At 44.6% G+C, this 23,014-nt stretch overlaps 1 protein-coding gene across 4 annotated transcripts in view; it reads left to right on the forward strand.

Annotated features, from left to right (window-relative positions):
* Positions 1-301: 301 nt before the first annotated feature.
* The window catches only part of SLC7A7 (solute carrier family 7 member 7), a 31,230-nt gene continuing 8,517 nt past the window's right edge, over positions 302-23,014 (forward strand). Inside the window, exons 1-3 of one of the 4 annotated variants that reach the window (XM_023724887.1) lie at positions 3,729-3,751; positions 4,037-4,120; positions 5,010-5,555. In XM_023724887.1, coding sequence (XP_023580655.1) covers positions 5,057-5,555 — 499 coding nt within the window. In that variant the 5' untranslated portion in view covers positions 3,729-3,751; positions 4,037-4,120; positions 5,010-5,056. Of the gene's footprint in view, positions 319-3,672; positions 4,121-5,009; positions 5,556-23,014 lie in introns of those variants that run through there. The other 3 variants (XM_023724889.1, XM_023724890.1, XM_004389934.2) reach the window with 3 other exon arrangements.

Below are 23,014 nucleotides of genomic sequence, written 5' to 3' on the forward strand. Positions count from 1 at the left end.
GCTACAGCGAAGTACAGGAGCTGCGGTAGGGAAGGAGGAGCGTGGAGAAGGTGCCTGGAGGCGAGCAGGCAGCGATGTCTTCTGGGTCTGACCAGCTTCAGCCCATCCCCCGGCCCCTCCCCGCTGCCGGTCAGAGTCACACATATGTTTTCCTGTTTTCAATTTCGGTCCACGGCACGCTCTGCCTTTTCTGCTCCTCAGAGTCAACAGCTGCTGCAGCTTGAGCCATAACCCTCTCCCCCCAGTCCCCCTTCGTAGTGCCTTCTCCTCCCCCAAGTGTGCTGGTAGCCCCTCCTCCCCACACCTGCCACTGGACAGGTAAGAGGTGGGAGAGGAGGGACAGTGGGTGAGAGGGAAAGTGCAGGAGAAGGATGGAGTGAGAATCCTGAAAACTGGCTGAACGGAGACCCAAGAGCCTCTTGGTTCCTGATCCCAGCCCCTGCCCTCCCTGGGCATAGTCCTGCCCAGAGACTTCAACCCTACGTTAATGGAAGCTCTGGCCACGGGAATTTCTTTCCTGTTTCACTTAAAAAAAAAAAAAAAAAGCTGCAGTGTGATACAGAAAAACAGAGGAGAACTGGGCAGGGAGGAGCTGAGCTTCTAGCTTGGGGTGATGGGGGACTCTATGGGGACAAGAGTGTGTCTGTTTTCTGCTCCTGCTGTTAGGGGAGGCAGCGCAGACCAGTTGGAGCCAGGAAGGCAGAACGTGGGGTCTCTGGAGGAGAAAGTGTGTTCTCACAGAAGCTCCCTCGGCAGGCTGAGGAGCCAAGCCCCTGAAGTGTGTGCTGGTTTCTGGAGGATATGTGTTTTGGTATTGTCATTTGCGGCTGGGGCCAGGGTGAAGGGTTCCACTAGCTGCTGTGCCAGGCACTGACTGCATGCTAGGGTTCCTGCAGCCTGCCTTTCCTGAACCCTTGACTCCGAGATTTATCCCGCTGGCTGTTGGATGAGTGTATTGTCCTGTAATCTCTGCTAGGACCTTAGAGATGACTGCACCTCAGACAGGAGAAGAAGACAAGGATACTGTATCATGAACAGTTATCGCCCAGGGGTTCAGACTCAGCAAGGTTTTCCTGTAAAACCTTGGGTAGGAGAAGCCCCTTCAGGAGAGCCGGGGGTTCTGCTGACCGTAGGCTGCTTGATTAGTGGAAGCATTACTCCAAGAACCAGGGCCTTAGGGAGAAATGTGAGCTGCCCACAGTGCTAGGCAGTGGTTAAGAAAAGGGGGGCATCCTCTGGATGAATGGCAACCTCCTGGCCAGTTTGCGTGGGCGGACTGAAGTGTTGGGTAGATCTTCCTGGTGAGACCACTAGGGTATGCTGTTTGCTGGTGTGGTTTTCCCTAGTGGTTTTTGGTCTCTAGGTTACATGAAGAGGATTTAACTTTTCAGATACCCCAAGCTAGGAACGAAGCCCTGCACACTTCTCTCCTCACATTCCCTCACGGGTTCCCCTTCCTTTCTCCCTCCCTCATTCTTTTTCTTCGCATCATGTTAGGACACACGCGTACCCTGTGGTACTAGTGAATTTGATCTTAAGAGGGCAGACGTGATGATGTGTTTCCACGTGTGTTTTTTTTGCTTTACAAGTGGGCACCCTAGCAATAGGAGCACTGCCAAGAGGACTTGTAATCACCTCTCATCCCTGCAAAGGGATGAGAAACAGGAGGAGCAGTGGGAAAGGAGATGAACAAGCTTTGTTGGAGCCTTTATGCTGGACTACAGACTGAAGGATGGCAGAAGCTGTTGGCTTTCTTTTTAGTCTAATCACATATTCCCCCAGGGAAGTCATTAAGGAGCCACCTGAATCACTTTCCAGTCTTTCCAGTCTACATACTTGGAGGGGGTAGTAAGGTACAGGAGACAGTACACTTCAGTGGTTAAGGGCATGGGCTCTGGGTTTCCAGATGACTGGCCTCCCTCTCTAGTTTGGAACCTGGCAGGTGATTTAGTACTTGCCTTCAGGGGCTGCCGAAGGATTAAATGGTTGTCTAGGTGGCGAAGTGGTTAAGAGCTCGGCTGTTAACCAAGGTCAGCAGTTAGAATCCACCGGCCACTGCTTGGAAATCTATGGGGCAGTTCTACTCTGTCTTGTTGAGTCAATATGAGTCAGAATCGACTTGATGGCAACAGTTTTGGTTTTGGTTTGGTGGGGGTTGTTAGTCGCAGTCGAGTAGATTCTGTCTCATGATGACCCTCAAGTGTGCAGAGTAGAACTGCTCTGTAGGGTTTTCAAGGCTGTGTGACCTTTTGGAAGCAGATCGCCAGGCCTGTCTTTGAAGGCACCGCTGGGTGGGTTTGAACTGCAACCTTTCTTCTAGTAGTCTAGCTCTCAACAGTTTGCGCCACCCAGGGATTAAATAGGATAATGTACTTAAGTGCTTAACAGTGTGTCTGGACCAGGTAAATGCTCAATAAATGGTAGCTATATTAGAAGAGCATTTTGGTGGGTGGGGCAGGAGAAAAGCCCAGTCTCCTCTGGATGAAATTCAGATATTTGTGAGACTGTGTCTTAGAAGAAGCATTATCTCTGGTAAGGCTAACACCAGGATCCCCCTCTTGGTTTAAAATAATAAAAAGCTTAGGGGCTAGAATGCGAGGATGTGGGGTAGAGATATATCTCGCAGGGAGTTTTAGGTCTCTGGTTGTAGAATAACCAAGGTTATTAGAAAGGGTGTGAGAAGGGACAGATAGACAGGCATTTGGATTTCTGAATGGTTAGGGTGTGTTTCTATTGGTAAAACAGAACTGGAATATCAGATTTAAAGTAGACCATAAAGATAGAATAAACTATGTGGTTTCCAAAAAATGCTCGTTATCCTCTGCCTCTCTGGCCTATCTGCCTAGGATAGCTCAGTCAAATCTTATTACCCCCATATATTTAGGAAATTGGGATACGGTAAACAACTTGTATTCGGTGAAGGTATTTATAGGACCTCATGCTTACCCCAAAGATCTTGGTATGTTTTTTTAAGGATGATAGGGCATGTGGGTGGGGTGCGGATGGAGCCAAGGGTTTGAGTTTCATTTATCAGACTTGTTTCCTTTGAAGTAGCAAGAGCCTCAGTCTTGGGATAATGGCCCAACCTTAGGGTCTGCTGCCCCTCATCCTACATGGGGAAGTGTGCAGAGTTCTTCTCTGAGGATGCCCAATCATGGGGTGTAGGGACCTCTCTTACACTTCCTCTAATCTTGGCATGTGAGTAAGCTTTTGTGTCACACTATGCAACTTTCCTGCTTTTCTTAATTGTTTGAGTAAGAGAGAAGTAGGGCTAGGGTGGGGCATGGAGGATGGAGAGTGAGGGCTGTGCATTCCTTCTCAGTTATTGCCCTGTCTTCAGCTAACTTGCTTTCCCTGGAAGCTGGGGAAACTGCACCCAGCTGCATGTCTTTCTGGGTCCCCAGGCCTAGCGTGGAGCTGACAAAGGAGATTCCTGAGAGAGCGCCTTCTTATCTCAGAAAATGCTGAGCCTAGAGCTCCTAGCAGCCCCTTTTGCAGATGTGAAGGGCCAGTGAACCTTAGACCCAGACAGTTGCTTAACATGCCCCTCCTCTCCTTCCTCGCTTCCCCCGCCCTCCTCAATTTAACTTAAATCCGTAAGCATTTGCCGGCCCTTCCCTTTTACCGCTGGCTGAAAGGGGGAGGAGCAGTTGGGCCACAGTTCCTCCAGGGGCCTGAGGGCTCGTCTCCCTGACTGCCGCTGCTGCCACCACTGCTTCCACAGGAACCTACTTACATCCTGGGCCAGGGAGTGAGTGTGCATCCCACCCTTCTCTCATCCTCACTCACCTTGCTCAACCCATCTCTCTGCTGCTCTGCAGTGTCCAGTCACCCCTCCTGGCTGCCTCTCACTCCAGTACTTCTTCACTTGCTTCATCATCCTCTCTTGTCTTCCCCTCAGCTGTCTCCTGCCTTGGTTTCCTCTGGCACCTGTTGTCCTGCTTCAGCTATCTCCTTGCCTTGGCTTTAGGTGGCATCTCCCCAGTAGCAACTCCTGGGTGGGGAGCAGTCATCAGCTGCCTCCAATCATCCCTAGGTTCGGCTGTGCATTTGGCTCATCCTTTCATTCCAGAGGCGCCCGGGTGGCACAGTAGTTAAGAGCTTGGTTGATAACCGAAAGGTCAGTGCTTTGAACCCACCAGCCGCTCCGTAAAGATGTATGGCCTTGAAAACCCTATAGGTCAGTTCTGCTTTGTCCAACAGAGTTGCTATGAGTCGGAATCGACTGGATGGTAGTGGGTTTTGGTTTTGGGTCTCTCATTCAAACTTTTTTGAGTGATGCAATTATGCTAATATGATTTGATGGCAGGAGGCCTGGAATACTGGGTTGGGAAAGGTACTTGGGAAAGGAACAGCAAGGAAAAGAGGAGAATTGCCCATGTTCTTTCAGGGTGGGGTGGGGGTGGGGGATTTGCTAGGGGTGAAGACTCCAGCTGAGGGTTGTTAAGGAATACTCCCTGAGCAGCGGGATGGTTGTGGGTTCCAGCAGGCGACTCCTGAAGCCCCTAGGTTTGCCAGAGCTAGGGTCCTTGGAGAAAACAGCAATGTTGTGAGAAGACCCCACAGATTAACTGCTTGCAAAGTTGGTTCCTAATGTTGCATTTCAGCACACATGACAGGTGAGACTGAAATTGGAGGGAAGACAGACTTTTTTGTGTAAGGTTGAAAACTCAGACTCAAACCCCTATGACTGCACCTGGAAGCTGCCGTCATTCCTGTCTTGTCCTGTATCACAGCAGGTTCAGATAGAAACGGCTTAGGTGGGCAGCACTATCCTAATGATGAGAGACGGATGCCGTCTCTCTGGGGAAGGGGTGCCTCCTTTAAAAATTCAAGCTGGGTTGTTTTGATGATTGAGCCAGAGAAAAAGAGGTTAGTGGGAGCAGGGAGGCAAGAGAGAGGTCTCTGAAATGGTGTGTTGGATGGGTTGCCACCACTGGGCCCTATAGGCAAGGCCTTCTATGTAATTTGCCAACTGCCCTATATATATCACCATCTTTTTTCCCTAGAGGGCGATGCCAGGGAGCTGGTGAAGGCTTTCCTCTCCTCCTCCGCCATGGTTGACGGTGTTAAGTATGAAGTGGCCCCCCAGCACGACAGGGATTCCTCCCCTTTGGCTGATGGCGCTAGCCCAGGGCCTGAGCAGGTAAAGCTAAAGAAGGAGATCTCACTGCTTAACGGCGTGTGCCTGATTGTGGGGAACATGATTGGCTCAGGCATCTTCGTCTCCCCCAAAGGCGTGCTCATGTATAGTGCCTCCTTTGGCCTCTCCCTGGTCATCTGGGCTGTTGGGGGCCTCTTCTCGGTCTTTGGGGCCCTTTGTTATGCAGAACTGGGCACCACCATTAAGAAATCTGGGGCCAGCTATGCCTACATCCTCGAGGCCTTCGGGGGATTCCTTGCCTTCATACGACTCTGGACCTCCCTCCTCATCATCGAGCCCACTAGCCAGGCCGTCATTGCCATCACCTTTGCCAACTACATGGTGCAGCCGTTCTTCCCCAGCTGCGTGGCCCCCTATGCTGCCGTCCGCCTTCTGGCTGCTATCTGCATCTGTAAGTGGGGCTGGGGTGGAGGGCTTGGTGGAGGGTCAAGGCAGAGGCGGCAGGGCTGTGAGCCCAACCAGGGAGTAAGAAGGAAATGGAAAGGAATGCCTCTGACAGCACCTTTTAAATATTATCATTATTTAATTAATGTATGCTTTATGTGAAAATTCAAACAGTACCAAAGTGTAACTCAGTAGAAAGTCCTGGCGAGCTACTTCTGAAAAGTCAGTTATTGATAGCCCTATGGAGCACAGTTCTACTCTGACATACACAGGGCTGCCATGACTTGGAGTCAATTTCACGGCAACTAGTTTTTTTTACAAAAAAAAAAAAAACTAACTCGCCCTTCCCAGCAACCCATGGTAAACACCATTAGCAGTTTGTGTGCCCATCCTGGTTTTTATTTATACTCCTTCAATAGGTGTAGTTTTGTTCTGTCTATTCCAAAAATGGGATCATACTATACATATAATTCTACCATTTGCTTTTTTCTCCGCATTTATCAGTGACATTCTTTTCTATTTACAGATCAAGTTTTCTTTTTAATGTTTTGTATTATTCCATGTTAATTAATTTCAAGGCTGCACAATTGTTTAGGGAGCCCTGGTGGTGTAGTGGTTAAGTGCTTGGCTGCTAACCTGAAAGATGGGTGTTTTGAACCCACCAACCACTCAATGGGAGAAAGATGTGGCAGTCTACTTCCCTAAAGATTTACAGCCTTGGAAACCCTTTGGGGCAGCTCTACTCTGTCCTATAGTGTTGCTGTGAGTCAGGATCGACTTGATGGCAACGGTTTTGGTTTTTGGTACCGTTGTTCAGTCCTCTGTTAATGGCCCTTTACGTTGGTTCCAGTTTTTCAATTGTACAGATAATGCTTCATTGGATATCCTTATTATGGTACTTACATGAGTATTTCTGTAGACTAGATTCTTAAAACTGTCATTTCAATCCACTTTTACTTTTTTTCCATCTCAAATAATATTGTTTAAATCTGTACATTGAGCAAAGCTACGTTGGAGGTGCTGAGACGACAATCTACTATGGCCCCATCCCTCAGGTGCTTCTGTCCTTGAAAAATCCCCTCCCAGCCTGGGAGAGACTGGGACCTTGGAGATTCCTCTCCCCTCCCTCAATTGTGAAGAAGCTCAGAAATTCTGTCAGTTTGAGGGGCAGCTGCCCCAGCACCTGCAGCAGTTGGGTGCAAGAATCTTGTACTGGGTGCAGTTACTCACTGGCACCCTAGTCAGCTTTATGTCCTTTTCTCTTTCAATTTCCCAATTGCTCTATTTTACTCCTCAGCTTCCTCTTCAGCCTCCCTAATTTTACTGTTGTCCAGAGAACTGGCTCCCCTCTTGTGATTCGTGTGTCCATGTGTATGGCTGGACTCATCTCTGTGTATGGGGATGTTTGTCATGCATGGCAACAGTCAGGAGGAGTGGAAGACACTGCCTTGTGTTGCAAGATGAGGGTTTTCCCCTGAGGTCTTAAATGTGATCTGTAATCTCTTTTGCATCATTTATAGATGATCTGATAGGTTGGCTTACTGGACAAACTAATTTTTAGGATCTGTGGTTCTGGAGCCCTCTGGGCATATGTTCCTTAGCTTGTATAGAGTAAAGATTATTCCATTTAAGTAAATTTTCCAGATGGCTCATCTCTTTAAAAAGCACTTGAATTCTATTATTTTAACCATCTTTGTTGGAAATCTCTTTAAAACCAATGACATGTTTGCTTGCCTTCATACTTTGACTTTTTTTTTGATGAGTCAGGGTGACCATTGCACATCTCAGTTCTGTATGACTATTGAGGTCTTCACAGGCCACTGGGTAGGGAAGGAAGAATGTTTGCTTCCTTACTCAGTGTCCTCAGGCTGCTGGCCTGACTTCATTTCTTCAGGTTTTATTCTTCATGGTTTCTATCTGTGTCATCCCTGACAACTGTCGTTCCTTGATTCTGGCATCATGCTTACCTCCACCAGTCACTCCTTCTAATTTGGGAATAGAGACATACTCAAACCTTTGTACACCCATGTACAGATACACACACGTGGACTTCCTTGTAAGGATACATGCAAAGTAGTCACAATTATGAATTAGTCTGAAGAGCTTACCTGTGAATAAAAGGCATGGATTTATGGCATGTATTTGAGACAACTTTGGAAGAGTGAAAAGTGGACCAGACTTGTGTCTAAAGCTGGGCTAAACAGCTGTGTGACCTTAGGCAAGGTGCAATGGCTATTTACTTTAAGGTGGATGTGAGAATGAAATGAGAAAACTATAAATCATGACTGAAGTGTAAGTTATTGATGATTGTTATGGTTAAAATTCTCTCTCTTACTGCCTATAGGCCTTTTCCTCTTCCTGCTTCTTGACTTTCTTCTGAGTGGTTATATCTAGATAAATGAGATAATACTGCATAGGTAGTATTTGGACTTTTTTTTTATCTTTAGTAACTTAAGAGGGTCATGGAGATCTGGCAGAAGGTTCAGAAGGGCAACCAAAATTGTGAGAATTTAGGGATATATGATCCATGGGTTTATTCCTTCAGCCATTGTTTAATGAGCACCTAGCACAAGTCAGATGCTGAGATATGACTCAGTTCTGTTTAGCATAAGTGGGGACTTAAGCTGAATCTTCAGATTTAGCAAGAGAAAGGCTTTAATATAAAGCTTCCATTCATTTACTCTTTTTTCATTCAAGAAACATTTATTTAGGGTGAGGGTTGCTATGATTTGGAATCAACTCGATGGCAATGACTATGAAGCTCTGGTGGCCTAGTGGTTAAGAGTTCATCTGCTAACCAAAAGGTTGCCAGTTTGAATACACCAGCTGCTCCTTGGAAACCCTAGAGGGTAGTTCTACTCTGTCCTATAAGGTTGCTATGAGTTGGAATCTACTTGACGGCAACGGGTTTGGTTTTTATATGCTAGATATTTTGGAGTCCCTGTGTGGTACAAACTGTTCCGTGCTCAGCTGCTAACTGGAAGGTTGACAGTTCCAGTTCACCTAGAGGCACCTCTGAAGAAAGGCCTGGCGATCTACTTCTTTTTTTTTCTTAATAATATTTTATTGTGTTTTAGATGAAAGTTTACACAACAAATTAGATTCCCCTTTAACAATTTTTGGAGCCTTGGTAGCACAGTGGTTTAAGAGCTTGGCAGTTTGAATCCACCAATTGCTCCTTGGAACCCCATGGGGCAGTTATGCTCTCCTGTAGGTTGCTATGAGTCGGAATTGGCTCGACAGGAACAGGTTTTGTTTTGTTTTTAGTTTTAACAATTTTTATACAAATTATTTCATGCAATTGGTTACAATTTTTACAATGTGTCAGCATGCTCATTATTTCCATTCTGTTTGTTCCATTTCCATTGATCTGGCTTCCCTTCCTCTTCTTGCTGTCTCATCTTTGCTTTTGGGTAACTGTTGACCGTTTGGTCTCATATAATTAATTTGTTTAAGGGAGCACATTACTTATGGGTGATATTGTTTATTTTATAAGACAATCTATTTTTTGGCTTGGTGATCTACTTCTGAAAAATCAGCCATTGGAAACCCTATGGCGCGTAGTTCTCCTCTGACACACGTGGTATCACCATGAGTCAGAATTGAATTGATTGGCAACTGTTTTTTTTTTTCTTTTTTTTTAAGTGCTAGATATTTTACTTAATGCTGGGATGGGAAACAAAGAAGAATAAAGTATGACCCTTGCCATCCAAGAACTCACAGTCCAGGAGGGAGACAGACATATCAACAAATAATTGTCATGCAAAATAGTAAGTGAGGTGATAGAGATAGAGGTACCATAAGAGCAGGTGGGACAGCTTTCTTTTTTGTGGATAGAAGAAGGGTTTAGGAAGACTTTACAGAGAAGGTGATGTCTGAATCTGAACCTAGCTGTTTCCTAGGGCATTTCTCATCGAGGAACTGCTAGTGCAAAGGTGTGGAGGTGCAAGGAGGCAGACTGTTTAGAGAATTCCAGGTATTGGTATGTCTGGAATGTGGAGTGGGAGGAGTGGGGAGCAGAGGTAGAAGAAAGGGGAAACAGCACCGGGCCAGCACAAGGAGGTTTTAGATGGTGTAAACAGGTTGGACTTTATCTTGAGGGTTGGGGGAAGCTACTAATTTTAAACAGGTGACTGAAATGATCAGATTTGCTTAGAAGGACTCTGGTGGCCGTGTGGAGAGGGTTTTTGGAGAGAGTGAGACAGAAGTTAGGGAGACTGAAACCTGAGTCCATGTGAAGAATGGAGAAGACCTGAACTGTAGGAGTGGCCTTTGAATGGAGATGAGGGGATGGATAAAGAAATAGTTACAAGATGGAATTTCTAGGACTTCTGGATGTGGGCAGTATGGAAGCTCTCAGAAGTGATTCTGAGCATTCAAGCTTGGGCAAATGAGGGTCATGGGACCGACATCTGAAATATGGCAGGTAACTGAGTGAGGAGATAGAGGGGTATCTGGGACTTATACTGGGCTGCTCACATGGCCCTTCTGTGAGCAGTGCCTCTCTTGGGTCATCATGACCCAGAGTTTGGTCGTTTCCCCACCACCTGAGTCACACTTACCTAAAACAGAGGCTGATGTGTAAATGATGATGCCAGTTTACTAATGTTCAGTGGTGAGCATATGTGTGTAATTTCTTTTCTTTTTTTATTGATTACATTCCTTGAGTTGTGCAGCCATTCTCACCCTTCTTTTATGAGTTGTTCCTCGCCCATTAACATAATTCACTGCCCCATAAGGTTTCTGCCTAATCTTTCCAGTTGTTGTTATCAATTTGATCCTATATAGATAGTTCTTAAAAGAGCATAATGTTCAAGGCAGACTTTTTTTTTCTTTTTTTTTTTTTTTACTAGTTAAGCTAAACTACTGTTTGGTTTTAAGAAGACCTCAGGGAATATTTTTGGTTTAAGTTTTAAAGATTATCTCAGGGCAATAGTTTCAGGGGTTCATCCAACCTCCATATCTTCAGGAAGTCTGAAGTTCATGAGAATTTGAAATTCTGTTCTGCATTTTTCCCCTTTTGATCAGGATTCTTCTATAGAATCTTTGATCAAAATATTCAGTAATGGTAGCCAGGCACCATCCAGTTCTTCTGGTCTCATGACAAAGGAGACAGTTGTTCATGGAGGCAGTTAGCCACACATTCCATTTCCTCTTCCTCTTCCTGACTCCCCTTCTTCCTCTGTTACTCTAGGTGAATAGAGACCAATTGTTGTGCCTTGAATGACTGCTTGCAAGCTTTTAAGACCCCAGGCATTACACAACAAACTAGGGGGTAGAACAGAAGCACTAAACATGTTATTAGGCCAATTAACTGAGATGTCCCATGAAACCATGACACTAAACCTCCAAATATGCATGTAATTTCTAATGATTCAAATGTGTGTGTCCTCTATCAGGACACTCCCTTCTTGGTACCATCATCAAACCCATCTAGTGATCAGAAAGTTGCTTGCACGGCATGGAATTGGAACAAGGGAAGAAAGTTTTGACTATTGGAGAAAAATTTACCAAGTGCTTCTTGGGTACCAGGAACTGTGATGGACTCTATAAAAATAGAGCTAAAAGGTTGAGGCAAGGTTGAGAACTCACAGTCTGGTGGTAGAGACAGGCAAATAAATAGTCAGTTAAACAGTGTATATGGTAAATGCTAGCAGAGGGTGGAGAGCAGTTTATTCAAGAGATGACATCTGCACACAACACTGAAGGATAGAAAGGAGTCAAGGTGTGGGTGAAACACCCAGATCCTTACCTGCAAAGCTCTGCTTCATCTGACTTCTCTGACTCGGCTTGTGCCATGCTTGCCTTCACTCTTTCTGCTCCACCCACACCAGCCTTGTTGCTCTTCCTCCAGTATGCCTCTTGTGGCCCCACCTCAGGGGTTTTGTATTTGTTCTTCCTGTCAGGAAGACTCTTCCTCTAGATGCCTGCAGAATTTATTCCCTAACTGCATTCACATCTTTGCACGAATATTACATTACCAGGGACTTACCCTATCTAATATGGTCACTCTCAGTCCCCCATCCCATTTTGTTTTTCTTTGTAGTACTCATCACCACCTGACATATTATTGTTTATTGCCTATCTTCCCACTAGAATGTAAATATCATGAGAGCAAGGACTTAGTTTTGCTCACTGCTGAATCCCCAGCACCTGGAACAGTGCCTGGCATCTGCTAAATGTTCAATAAATATCCATTGAATGAAGAAGGGGGCAAGATTGTTCTAGGTATAGGGAAAGGGGATATAAAGCAACAAAGATGAGAAAAAGTATAGGGTGTGGATTGAAAATTGTGTAATATGAAGGGCAAAGGGAGGCAAGGGGCTAGAGCATGAGGCATACCTTCCAGGGAGGTTTAAATTTTATCCTAAAGCATATGAGGAACCATTGAAGGATTCTGAGCAGGGGAACAATATAGCTGGGATGAGACATAGGGGGCAAGGCTGGAGGCAGAGACACCAATCAGGAAGCTTTTATAGCAATCCAGGCAGGAAATGACAAAAGCCTGAACTAGGGCAGTGGCTGTAGGGGTGGAGAGGAAAGAGTAGATTTGAGAGCAATTTAGAAGATATAATCAGTACAACCAATAAGATTTATTGGAAGATTGGGATGTAGGATGTGAGAGAAAGGGAGGTGCTGAGGAAGACTTCCACGAGCCTGTAAATTCTGTGCCAACAAGGGCTGTGCCTGTCTCAGGATCCACCATATCCCCAGCAAAGAGAGGGGCTTGATAAATATGTTTTGAATGAACAGATGAGTTTTTCCTGGTTTGCTCAACTGGTAGGTACTGGCATCATTTACAGAGAAAAGGCATTCTGGGGGAGGGATAGGTTTATGGGGAGGGGAAGGACAGGGCCATGATGAACTTGAAATTTATTTGTAGGACATGGTGGATGTGCTTGTTTGGAGCTCAGGAAAGAAATGGGCTGGAGACTGAGCATTTGGCAAATGCTCATGGAGCACTTGCCATGTTCCTGGCACTGGTCATTACCTTCTTGGAGCTCTCAGTGTGTGTGTGTGTGTGTGTGTGTGTGTGTGCACGCATGGGGAGGGCAGGATGGACAACCCAACACAAGATTATAATGGATTTTGATTACTGTTGTGATTTGCAAAGTACAGGGAGTTGTGGGAATTCACAGGAGGGTACCTGACCTAGCCTAGGAGTTTAGCAATAAGAAAGTTTAAGCTGATTGATAAGAGGCTTTAAGAGAATGGCAAGAGGAACATTTCAGGCAGCAGAACAGAATGTGTGAAGCCTTGAAGGCAAGAAAGAAGGTCATCTTTGAGATGCTGAAAGGAGTTGAGCATGGGCTGTTGTGTTGAGTTTAAGGTAGGAAATATTAAGAGTTGGGCCTGTAGAGGTAAATGGGGTTGGGGAGGGCAGGTTGTTCAGGGCTTTATAAACTGTCCTAGTTACTATTTTGTATAAAAAATAATCTAAAACATAATGACTTAAAACAACAATAGTCATTTTGTTACTATCTCCCATGATTTCTGTGGCTCAGGAATTTGGGGGGAGGGCTTGATGGGGCTGTTTTGGCTCAGGGTCTCTTATATAGTTGAGGTCAGGTGGTGGTGGGAGCTAGATTAGTGGGGTGCTGAAGAAGCTGGGGACTAGCTGGACATCTCTTTCTCCTTATGTAGTGTCAGGGCCTTTCCATGTCATCTTCCCATACAGACTTGTTTGGGCTTCCTCACAGCATGGCAGCCTCAGGGCAGTCAGACTGCTTACCTGGCAGCTGAAGGCCTCAGGAATGAGTATTCCAGCAAACAAAGTGGAAGCTGCATCATATTTCATGGCCTAGCCTCTGAAGTCACATGGAGCTACTCTAGTCATACTCTGTGAGTAGAAACATTCACAGATGACTATCCGTATCAAAGGGAGAGGCACAGACCTCACCTCTTGGTGGGACGAGTGTCAAAGTCACATTGTAAGAAAAGCATATGGGATGGGAGATATGGTCGAGGCATCTTTGGAAAATATAATCTGTCCCATGAACCATGTTAAGGAGTTTGGTGGGCCTTCTCTTAAGACAATGGAAACCATTTAAGGCTTTTAAAACAGGAGAGTGGCATGATCAGACTTGTGATTTTAGAAAGATTACTCTGGCTCTGCAGGACCGAAAGCAGGGAGACCAGTTTGGAAGCTGTTGCCATGATCCTGATGAAAGATGATGGTGGCTTGGACTGGAGTCATGTTTTGGGGATGTGGAGACTGAGGAGGTTAAGACTTGGACACTGATTAATTGTGAGTACAGGTTGTTGATTATAATAAGATGCCCCGGTTTATGGCTTGGGCAACTGGGTGGATGGTGATGCTAGCTCCTCACATGGGGAACACTGGAGGAGCAGTAGGTTTGAGGGAAATCGATGGGCTCAGTATTGGATATGTTGAGTTTGATGTGCTTGGTGATATACAGTAGGTAGTTGGATATTCATATGTATCTGGAATTGGGAGAGAGATTGGGCTGGTGATATACTTTTAGGAGTCATCAGCATATACATGGTAATTGAAACCATGGGAATAGACGAGATGACATTGACATGACCTGTAAAAAGAGGAGAAAAAAGCCTACTACAACATTCTTAGGAATACCAACATTTGAAGGATAGGTATCCTGCAAAAAGATAGGGAAGCATCTAGAGAGAAAAAGGAAATCTGAGAGATGGTGAATGGAGGAGAGAGATTTGAGGAGTGAATGGCCAACTGTCCCATCAGTTAAGAGGTCTAGGTAGATCACTGACTGGAGTTGATTGGATTTATCAACATGGAGATCACTGGTGACTTTGGAGAGGGAAATTTCAGGGTAGTGAGTGTGGAGTTAGATTTCAGAGATATTCATTCACCCAGTGAAAAATTTGTCTACTGTGCCTAGTTGTGGGCTAGGCCCTGGGGATAGGAAGATGACTTTGATCTAGTCTCTGCTTTTAAGTAGCTCACAGTCTATGAGGGAGACAGATTTGTAAACCATTCTAGTATAGTGTGGTTAGTGTGGGGGTGTAGGAAGCCCAGAGGAAGGGCAGCACACCTCGGGGGTGGTCTGGTTTACACTCAAGAGTAGCTTTTCTGGAGAAACTGTCAAGTAAGATAACATCATTGAATGGAACATTTTTTGGAACTGGCAACTAGGAAATCAAGGGTAACTTTGGTGGAGTTGTTTCAGTAGAGTGGCAGGGTGGGTTGTACAGGAGGGGAGGGAATGTAGATATGATTTCTAGACGATTCACTCTGAAGGGAAGGAGGATGATTGTTAGAGGGAGGGACCGAGGTTGAGGGAAGATTTTATGGGAAAGACTTAAACCTGTCTTAGGTTGGTTTGGGATATATTTCTGGAAAAGCTGGGTGATATATCCCTACCCCACAATGGAATGCTTGGGTCCCCTGAGTCAGCATTTCTCTCCCTTGAACAGTGCAGGGGACACCCTCATCCCTTTGGGGTGTATCATGTATAATGGTTAAGAGCATGGAATCAAGCAGGCCTGGATGCAGTTTCCTCATCTGTAGCCTCAGTTTCCTCATCTGTAGATTAGGGTTCTTACCTAATAGGGGGTGATCTATATTTCTGCCATACTTTCATCTTTTTTGTTTCAAACAGTGACAAGTTCAAGACAGCAAACACGATTTCTGCTCCTGTAGAGTGGCTTACTGTCCTTTGATAGGTATAACATTTTTATGCGAATAATATACACATTCTGTGTTTTGTTTTGTTTTTGCCATCTGCCTCTCCCCTGCATGGTATTTTCCTAAGTGCACTATGCTAATTTTTTTTTTTTTTTACAGCAACATGTAAAAAAAAATCAGCACAGCACGCTTATGAAAATATCTGGGTCAGGGATGGCGCGGTTGGCAAAAAAATGTAGAGTGCTGCGTTATTTGCATGACAGTAGAAGTCTTCCTTTAGAACTATTGTTGAACCACAGCCTACGCTAGTATAGCTACTAGATCTTGAAACCATTCACCAATTATTGCTTAGGTAAATTTTTCCTGTGGGTGGGTGACTTCACTCATTGCTGATTTCATGTTCCCCTCTCTGCCTGGAATACTTTTCTCCCTTTTCTACCCCCGTCCTAGTTCTAGCCTCCATACACTCAGTTCAGGTAGCAGCTGTTCTCCCTTCCACTCCCCCAGACTGTATGGGTTGCCTCTCTTCTTAGTGACTTCCGTAGCATCTGATTCTTGTAATTCCATGAAGGCTAGCGACTGTATCTTTTTTTTTTTTTTTAAATAATATTTTATTGTGTTTTCGGTGAAGGTTTACAAAGTAGTTTAGGTTTCCATTTAACAATTTCTACACAAATTGTTCAGTGACATTGTTACATACTTCACAATGGTGAACATTCTCATAATTTCCATTCTGATCTGTTTCCATTAATCTGGTTTCCCTGCCCTCTTACACTCTCATCTTTGTTTTAAAGTAATTGTTCATCGTTTGGTTTCACATAGGTGATTTTTAAAAGGAGCACAGTACTTACAGGTGATGCTCATTATTTTGTAAGCCAATCTGTTATTTAGCTACAAGGTGACCTCAGGGATTAGTTTCTGTTCAAGGTTTGAAGAGTATCTCAGGGTAATAGTCTTGGGGAATCCTCCAGTCTAAGCCAGTTAGGGACTGGATCTTAATTGCAGAGTTTGACACTCTGTGAGTGTCAAGCCTGGTACACAGTGGGTGGTCAATACATGCTTGTTCCATGAATGAATGGATTCTGAGTTCTGAAGGAAGCTTGCTGACTTGTCCAGAGTACTACACAAAGGTTGCTTTTCCCTATCAGAGAGGTGTGCAGATGGCTTCTCCTGAAGCTGATTATTCTGGCTTCTGATTTCCTTCTGGATTGTCCTGTTCTCTGTAGTCAGAAGCTGTATTACCACAGGGGGAGATAATGTCACTTCTAGCCCCACATCCTTGTATACGAATAGGGAAGCAGAAAGTGTGGTAGAATGTATGCAGGCTTTGGAGCTGGAGACTAGCTGAGTGGCCTCAGTTTTCTCAGCTAAGATAATAAAACCTATTGTATGCCAGATTAAGGTCCCTGGGTGACACAAACAGTGATGCTTGTCTGCTAACTTAAAGGTTGGTGGTTCAAACCCACCCAGTGGTGCTGTGGAAGAAAGGCCTGGCAATCTGCTTCTGTGAAGATTACAGACAAGAAAACCCTATGGAGCAGTTCTACTCTGTAACATATGGGGTCACCATGAGTCTGAATCCACTTGATGGTAATGGGTTTGGTTTTGGTTTTATGCCAGATTAAATTAGATGATGTATGTATGTAACCTGGCACATAATTGTCAGTCAAAAATGGTATCTATTACTGCAAATTATATTCACAATCATATGCATCTTACTAATTTCTAAAAACTGTGCTTTCTACCTTCTCTCTTTGGTTACTTACAAGCAGCTTTAGGGTTGAGACTTTTCTTCCTGTTTTGCAGGAGAGATGGAACTTTCCTTTTGACAGAGTCAGGGATAGGTGTCCAGAAGTCCAGTTTCACCTGCTGTCCTTTCCTCAGAGCCCAGTGTTTTGGCCCACTGTTAGAATGGTTGGACATTTCTGCTCCTGACTTACCTTGCCTAGACTTGCCCACACTGTGACCTAACTTTTTTGGTCTAATTTTTTTTTCTTGACTTTTCATTTATAGGACATTTTACCTCCTGTTTCTTCAGTCTGGCCACTGTCCCAGTCAGCCAGTGACACTTATTCAGGGCCCCCTGTGAACAGAGTACTGTTCTTTAGGGACACTTGACCCTAGTGACTTGCATGTCCCTAACCCTTGACCCTAGGGACTTGCATGTAGTAGGTGCTTCAATAACTTGGCTGAGTGAATGAGCAGAAAGTGTGGTTCCAGATTCAACTTGGCCTAGCAGGGCACTGCATGCTTTTGGCTCTCAGGGTGGTGGTGGGGGGCTGAGGGCTACTGTGGAAACAGCAGAGGGGAGGGCAGGCAGTTCAACTTGAGTCTGCTAGAGCTGCTGTGGACTGTAAAGGACTTCAGATCTGTGTCTGAGAGCTTTGGCCACGTGTCCTATGCAGCTTCTCCAGAATGACTGACCTCATGTACTTGTGGCTAATGAGGTGGAACAGCCAGGTGCTGGGCCCCCTGCTGATTTTTGCACTTTGAACTTTCTATTTGGAAGCTAGTTACCTCTCCTGGAGGGATTTTCCAAGAGCCATCTTATAGTTGGAGTGAGGAAGCTTATGTTTCATGCTCCACATTAACTTCAAAAACAGGCTGGAGTCAGACCCTTCGGTTCTTTCTAGCGTGGGGTCAATGTGAACTTTGGAACACACTCATTACCAGCAGTGAAGGGTGTAGAGCTGTGTGCTAGTTTGATCCTCAAGGCTCTTTGGGGGCTCACCCTTGGTGTCTGACTTCCTCTTTTCTCTTTGTCTCTGCTTCAGAAGAAGCTGAAGGGATAGTCTAGAGGAGGCCAAGGAAGGAGCTAGAGGCTGTGGGTCCCAAGTCTGGCTGGAATAACCTAGGGAGTTAAAACAAAAACAAAACAAAAAAAAAAACTTATGCTCCTGCCTCCTTCTTCTCTCTCTCCAACTAAGTAACTCTGAACCACTGGGAAGAAGAATGGGAATTGCCTTGGAGAATGAGAATTGAGGAGGCAGAAAAGTTGCCACTGAGGTGATGCCGGCCATGTGTTGCAGGAGGTAGGAAGAGAAGTTCTCAATTTGTCACTGTGCTTTATAATCACCTGGGAGCTTAAGCCCCAGAGCTTCTCACTTCCTTGGCCTTGAGCGGGGCCTGAACACTGGATTTGTTAAAGCTTGTCAAGTGATGCCAGTGTGCAGCCAAGAGAGAGGAGCCCTGAGTAAAGTAAAGGGTTTGAGCTTGTTCTGATCAAGGTTGTTCTCTTTGTGATGATTTTGCTGTACGTCTAAAGCAGGCAGATCCTCAGAGTCCCTTGGGAAGCCCCGTCTCAGACTTCTAAGTCAGAACTTCTGAGGGTGGAGCTCCGAAGCTGCAGGTTAACAAATTCCTCAGGCGATTCCGATGCTCACTTGAGGCTCAGGTTTCTGAAGACCTGAACTGAATCTAGCTGAGCAAACCAGCAGGGATCAGATTAACAAGAGCTAGTTACCTTTGGGAGCCCTGGTGACACAGTGGTTAAGAGCTACGGCTGCTAACCAAAAGGTTAGCAGTTCGAATCTACCAGCCGCTCCTTGGAAGCTCTATGGGGCAGTTCTGCCCTGTCCTATAGGGTCACTGTGAGTTGACTTGATAGCAATGGGTTTTGTTTTGTTTTTTTCAGCAACTTTGAGAAAGGAACAGATGGAGTTGTTTAATATTAGGGCCTCCTGGTAGAAACTCCCTGCTTGCTCCTTCAGTGTGGTGCAGAGCCACAGGGACTAAAGTGCCGACTGACTTCCAGGGAGGAGAGTAGGAGGGATCTGATCCAGTGACACATAGGGTGTGTGCTTGGTGTGTCTTCTTGCCAGAAGCTCTCAGCCATGATACCTGAGCTAAGTGAAATGGTTTGCTAGCCTGAAAAGGTAAAAGAGTTTGAGGACCGTCTGCTATTTGAGAAAAATAACAAAATAACAGCACCTAGATGGTATGCGAGAAACAATATGTCAAGGAAGCCAGGAAAAAAAAGTGATTTTAAGCTGTAGAGAGTATCCTAAATTCGTATTAGACAAAATCAACAAACAAAACAAAAATGTTGAGGCAGAAGAAACTTGAAACCTCTGGGTGTAGGCAACAGATAGGAGGCTTTTCTTAGCGTGAACCTTCCTTCTGAGGAAGCAGTGGTAGACTTCTGGAGACGTCAGGATGTTATCAGGTTTGAGCATACCAGTCAAGAGGCTTGGCTGCTCCTCCTGAACAGTGTGACTCTGACTATACGTAGATCCAGCCTAATGCAGAGACTTGTGGTTTTTCTTAGCAACATGTGACAAAGAGCTTGCTCACCTTAATTAACCCACGGACCACTACACTCCTGCTGATTGTTGTGGGATGAATGACATCACCAGTCAGAAGACACCCGAGATGTGTCACTGGTGACTTTGAAGTTCAAGGTAGCAAGCTGAGTGACAGATGGGATTTTCATCCTTCTGTCAATGGAAGGCTGTATTCGTGAAAGAAAAAAGAACACAGAAGAGAGCACCTGAGTGTAAATGCCAAGATACCAGAAAGATCTCCTAGCAAGGGATAGAGCAGATTTCACAGGGACTGAGAGGGATGGGTTTAATAGGCCTTTAAACTGAAACTAGAGAGGAAGGAGAAACATGCACAGATAAAAGTACATATCTGGATATTTTGGAGGCTATGTGATATTACCCAGAAGGAAGAATGATGGTAGTAGAGTTGCTCATTTGGAGAAAATAGGATAGAAGATTGGGAACGATGATTCTGGACTCATATCTACAAACATTAAAAATAATACCCCTGAAACTGTGGCCCCTTGACACCCTGCTAACTCAGAACTGAAGCCACTCCTGAAGTCTACCTTTCAGCCAAAGATTAGACAGGACTATAAAACAAATGCCAACACACATGAGGAATGTGCTTCTTAGTTCGATCAAGTATAGGAGACCTAATGGGCAACACCAGCCCAAAAGCAAAGAGGAGAAGGCAGGAAGGGAGGAACAGAAATCCTGGATGAATGGGCACGGGGAACCTGGGGTATAAAGGAAAGGGGGAGAGTGCTGACACTTTGCAGGGATTGCAACCAATGTCACAAAACAATTTGTGTATACATTTTTGAATGAGAAACTAATTTGCACTGTAAACTTTCACCTAAAACACAATAATAAAAAAAAGGTTAATAAACACATTTAACATTTTACTAAAAGGAGGAAACAATTTCATAACTATCAGTGATATTTCATTGGAATATAACAGTGAAAAGGTATACCTTGTTCAGAAGACACAGATTTGCTAGAAAGAGCTGGGGATTGATGTAGCATATCAAAGCAATATGAACTTGTGTTAGGACCTGTTATAATATGGGATGCCTTCTGGGCAAGGTCACATTTTGATTCTTTCGATTGCGGTGAGGGTGAAAGTTCAGTACACCAAGGTACAGAGATCTTCAAAAGATTCTTTCTCCTTTATTTGTTTCCCAACAAATGTAATGACTGGTACCACCCCAGTACTGAGTCCAGCCCTCTGCCTGCAGGTGGTTTCTTCCTGCAGCTACATAGAAGTCTTTCCCCCTTCACTCATATATGCAGCCTGTCTCTGAGAAGGGGCACAGAGATGCTGGCCTCTGTGAATCCCATCTGCTTAGCTTTAGAGGAAGAATTATTACATGGTGGTGTCAGAGGGCTCTCAGGTTCCATTTAGGGTATTTTTTTGAAGGGTTGCCATAGCAATAGTGCATGAATAGTACATCCAGAGGGAAGAAGCATAGTGGAGAGGACAGGAACCAGAAAAGTAGAAAGAAGGAGAAGTGATATAATTGTGAGCATATACTGCAGATCACCTGACTAAAACCCACGCATTGCCGGCGGGTTGATTCCAACTCATACCGACCCTGTAGGACTGAGTAGAACTGCCCCATAGGGTTTCCAAGGAGTGGCTGGTGGATTCGAACTGCCAACCTTTTGATTAGCAGCCGTAGCTCTTAACCACTGCGCCACCAGGGCTCCGCAGACCACCTGACTAGAAGGAGAATAAATATTTTACTTCCCTAATAAGGGTTGTAAAATTGATACAAAAGGCAAATACGGTAGTGATGGAAGCCTCAACTTCTGAACAGCTTTTGCTAAACTCAATTTCATTCTATTAAAAGCAGTACCTCCATAAATTTTTAAAAGATGGTTTATTATGGGAAATTTCAAGCATGTACAAAAATAATAATACAATGAACTCCCATGCTCCAAGCACCAACTTGAATGATTATCAACATAGTTTTGTCTTTACTCTCAACCACCCCTCCCTCACTCCACTGGATTATTTAAAGTAAATCCAAGACGTCCTACAATTTAACCCTTAAAGCCTTCAATATGAATTGCTAAAGGATAAGGACTTTAAAATTAAATATTTATTATTATTTTTTAACATATTCAGGGGAAATGTGGAATCCTTGGGAGGAAATGACAATGCCTGCTAGGAGTTTATACCTCTCAGGAAAAGAAATGCTGGGTTTCCTCACTCAAAATTTTAGGCAAACAGATTGCAAAAAAGTTCAGGGAAAACAAAATTATAATCTCACGGCCAGTGTAAAAATGGCATGGTGGGGGCATCTGACCTCCTCTAACTTCATGAAGAGGAGAGGGAATCAAGATCAACAGCCCAGGGCTGATTCTTAAGAGGTGGAGGTCAGCCATACCTCCACTCTCCAACCTTTTTACCAGTTCTGACACCAGCTGTTCCTCCCACGGCACTCTCTACTTCTCTGCTGGGTTTAATAATTCATTGCAATGGCCACACAGAACTCACAGACCATACTCACAGTGATGGGGTTTATTAGGGAAGTGACAGGTTACAACTCGGAATGAGAAACAACTCAGGAGATGGTTCTTCCATCAGGACAGCCTCTTCTCAGCCGTGCCCCAGGCAGGCCTCTCTCTGGCCCTTGGCCCCTCAGCCTGGCCTCTGCCTTGCTGGGGCAAGTGTTACAAAGCTTTTTAGCTCCATCAGTAAGTGCCCAGAGGCACCCTAGTTTGCCAGCCATATAAAAGTGATCCATTGCACTGCAGTCAGGGATTTAAAAAAAAAAAAAAAAAAAAGGACCAAGAGGTTCTCAAAAATGAAATTTTGATAACATAGTTGAAAATGATCTTTAGTTAGAAAAAAAGACTCATCTGAAAAAACCAATGTGACTGATCAGATTGCTTTTTGGTGAATTTAGATTTTAGAAACAAGATAAGCAAGACATGGCAGAGAGGTGATGGAATCAAGATTAGATACAAGTGTGGCCCAGAGCTACAATAAGAATGTCCTGAAGGTTAATGCCTGGCATAAACTAAGATCTGAAGAAATGACTAAGGATAATAAATACTTTTGAGAGGAATACTCAGAGTGAGACTATCACGGTCAGGGCTGGATTCTCTGGGGGCAGTTAGTTCTATGATAATAGATGATGGAGAGAAAGGAGAAGGACACAAGGTCTGTTTCCTTCTAAACTTCTATGTGTAGCAGAAGGGTTGCTAGCCGAGAAAGGGCTCAGTAAACGTGGTTAGGCCAACAAAGAAGCAAAGTCAAGAGAGTTGAGGGGATGATAATAAAGCATGTCATTGTGTTAAGAAAGTGTTAAGTATCTAGGTACAGACAAATAGAATTTATAGTTAGTTGAGATCACAGAACTACTACCAGGAATTTCAGATCTTGAAGAACAGGAAGGATGTGAAAACACCTTGTTGAGTGATGTATTCGTTTCCTATAGCTCCTGTAACTTAGTCCAGAGAAGCCTAGGACCACTGGGTAGAAGGTGTGAGGAACGTGTTTGGCTTAGTGGAAGGAAGAACTATAAATCTGTTAAAAAATAGAATGAATTGCCTAAGAAAGTATGGAGG

Source organism: Trichechus manatus, unplaced genomic scaffold (genome assembly GCF_000243295.1).
Source record: "Trichechus manatus latirostris isolate Lorelei unplaced genomic scaffold, TriManLat1.0 scaffold00268, whole genome shotgun sequence".
Classification (NCBI taxonomy): domain Eukaryota; kingdom Metazoa; phylum Chordata; class Mammalia; order Sirenia; family Trichechidae; genus Trichechus; species Trichechus manatus.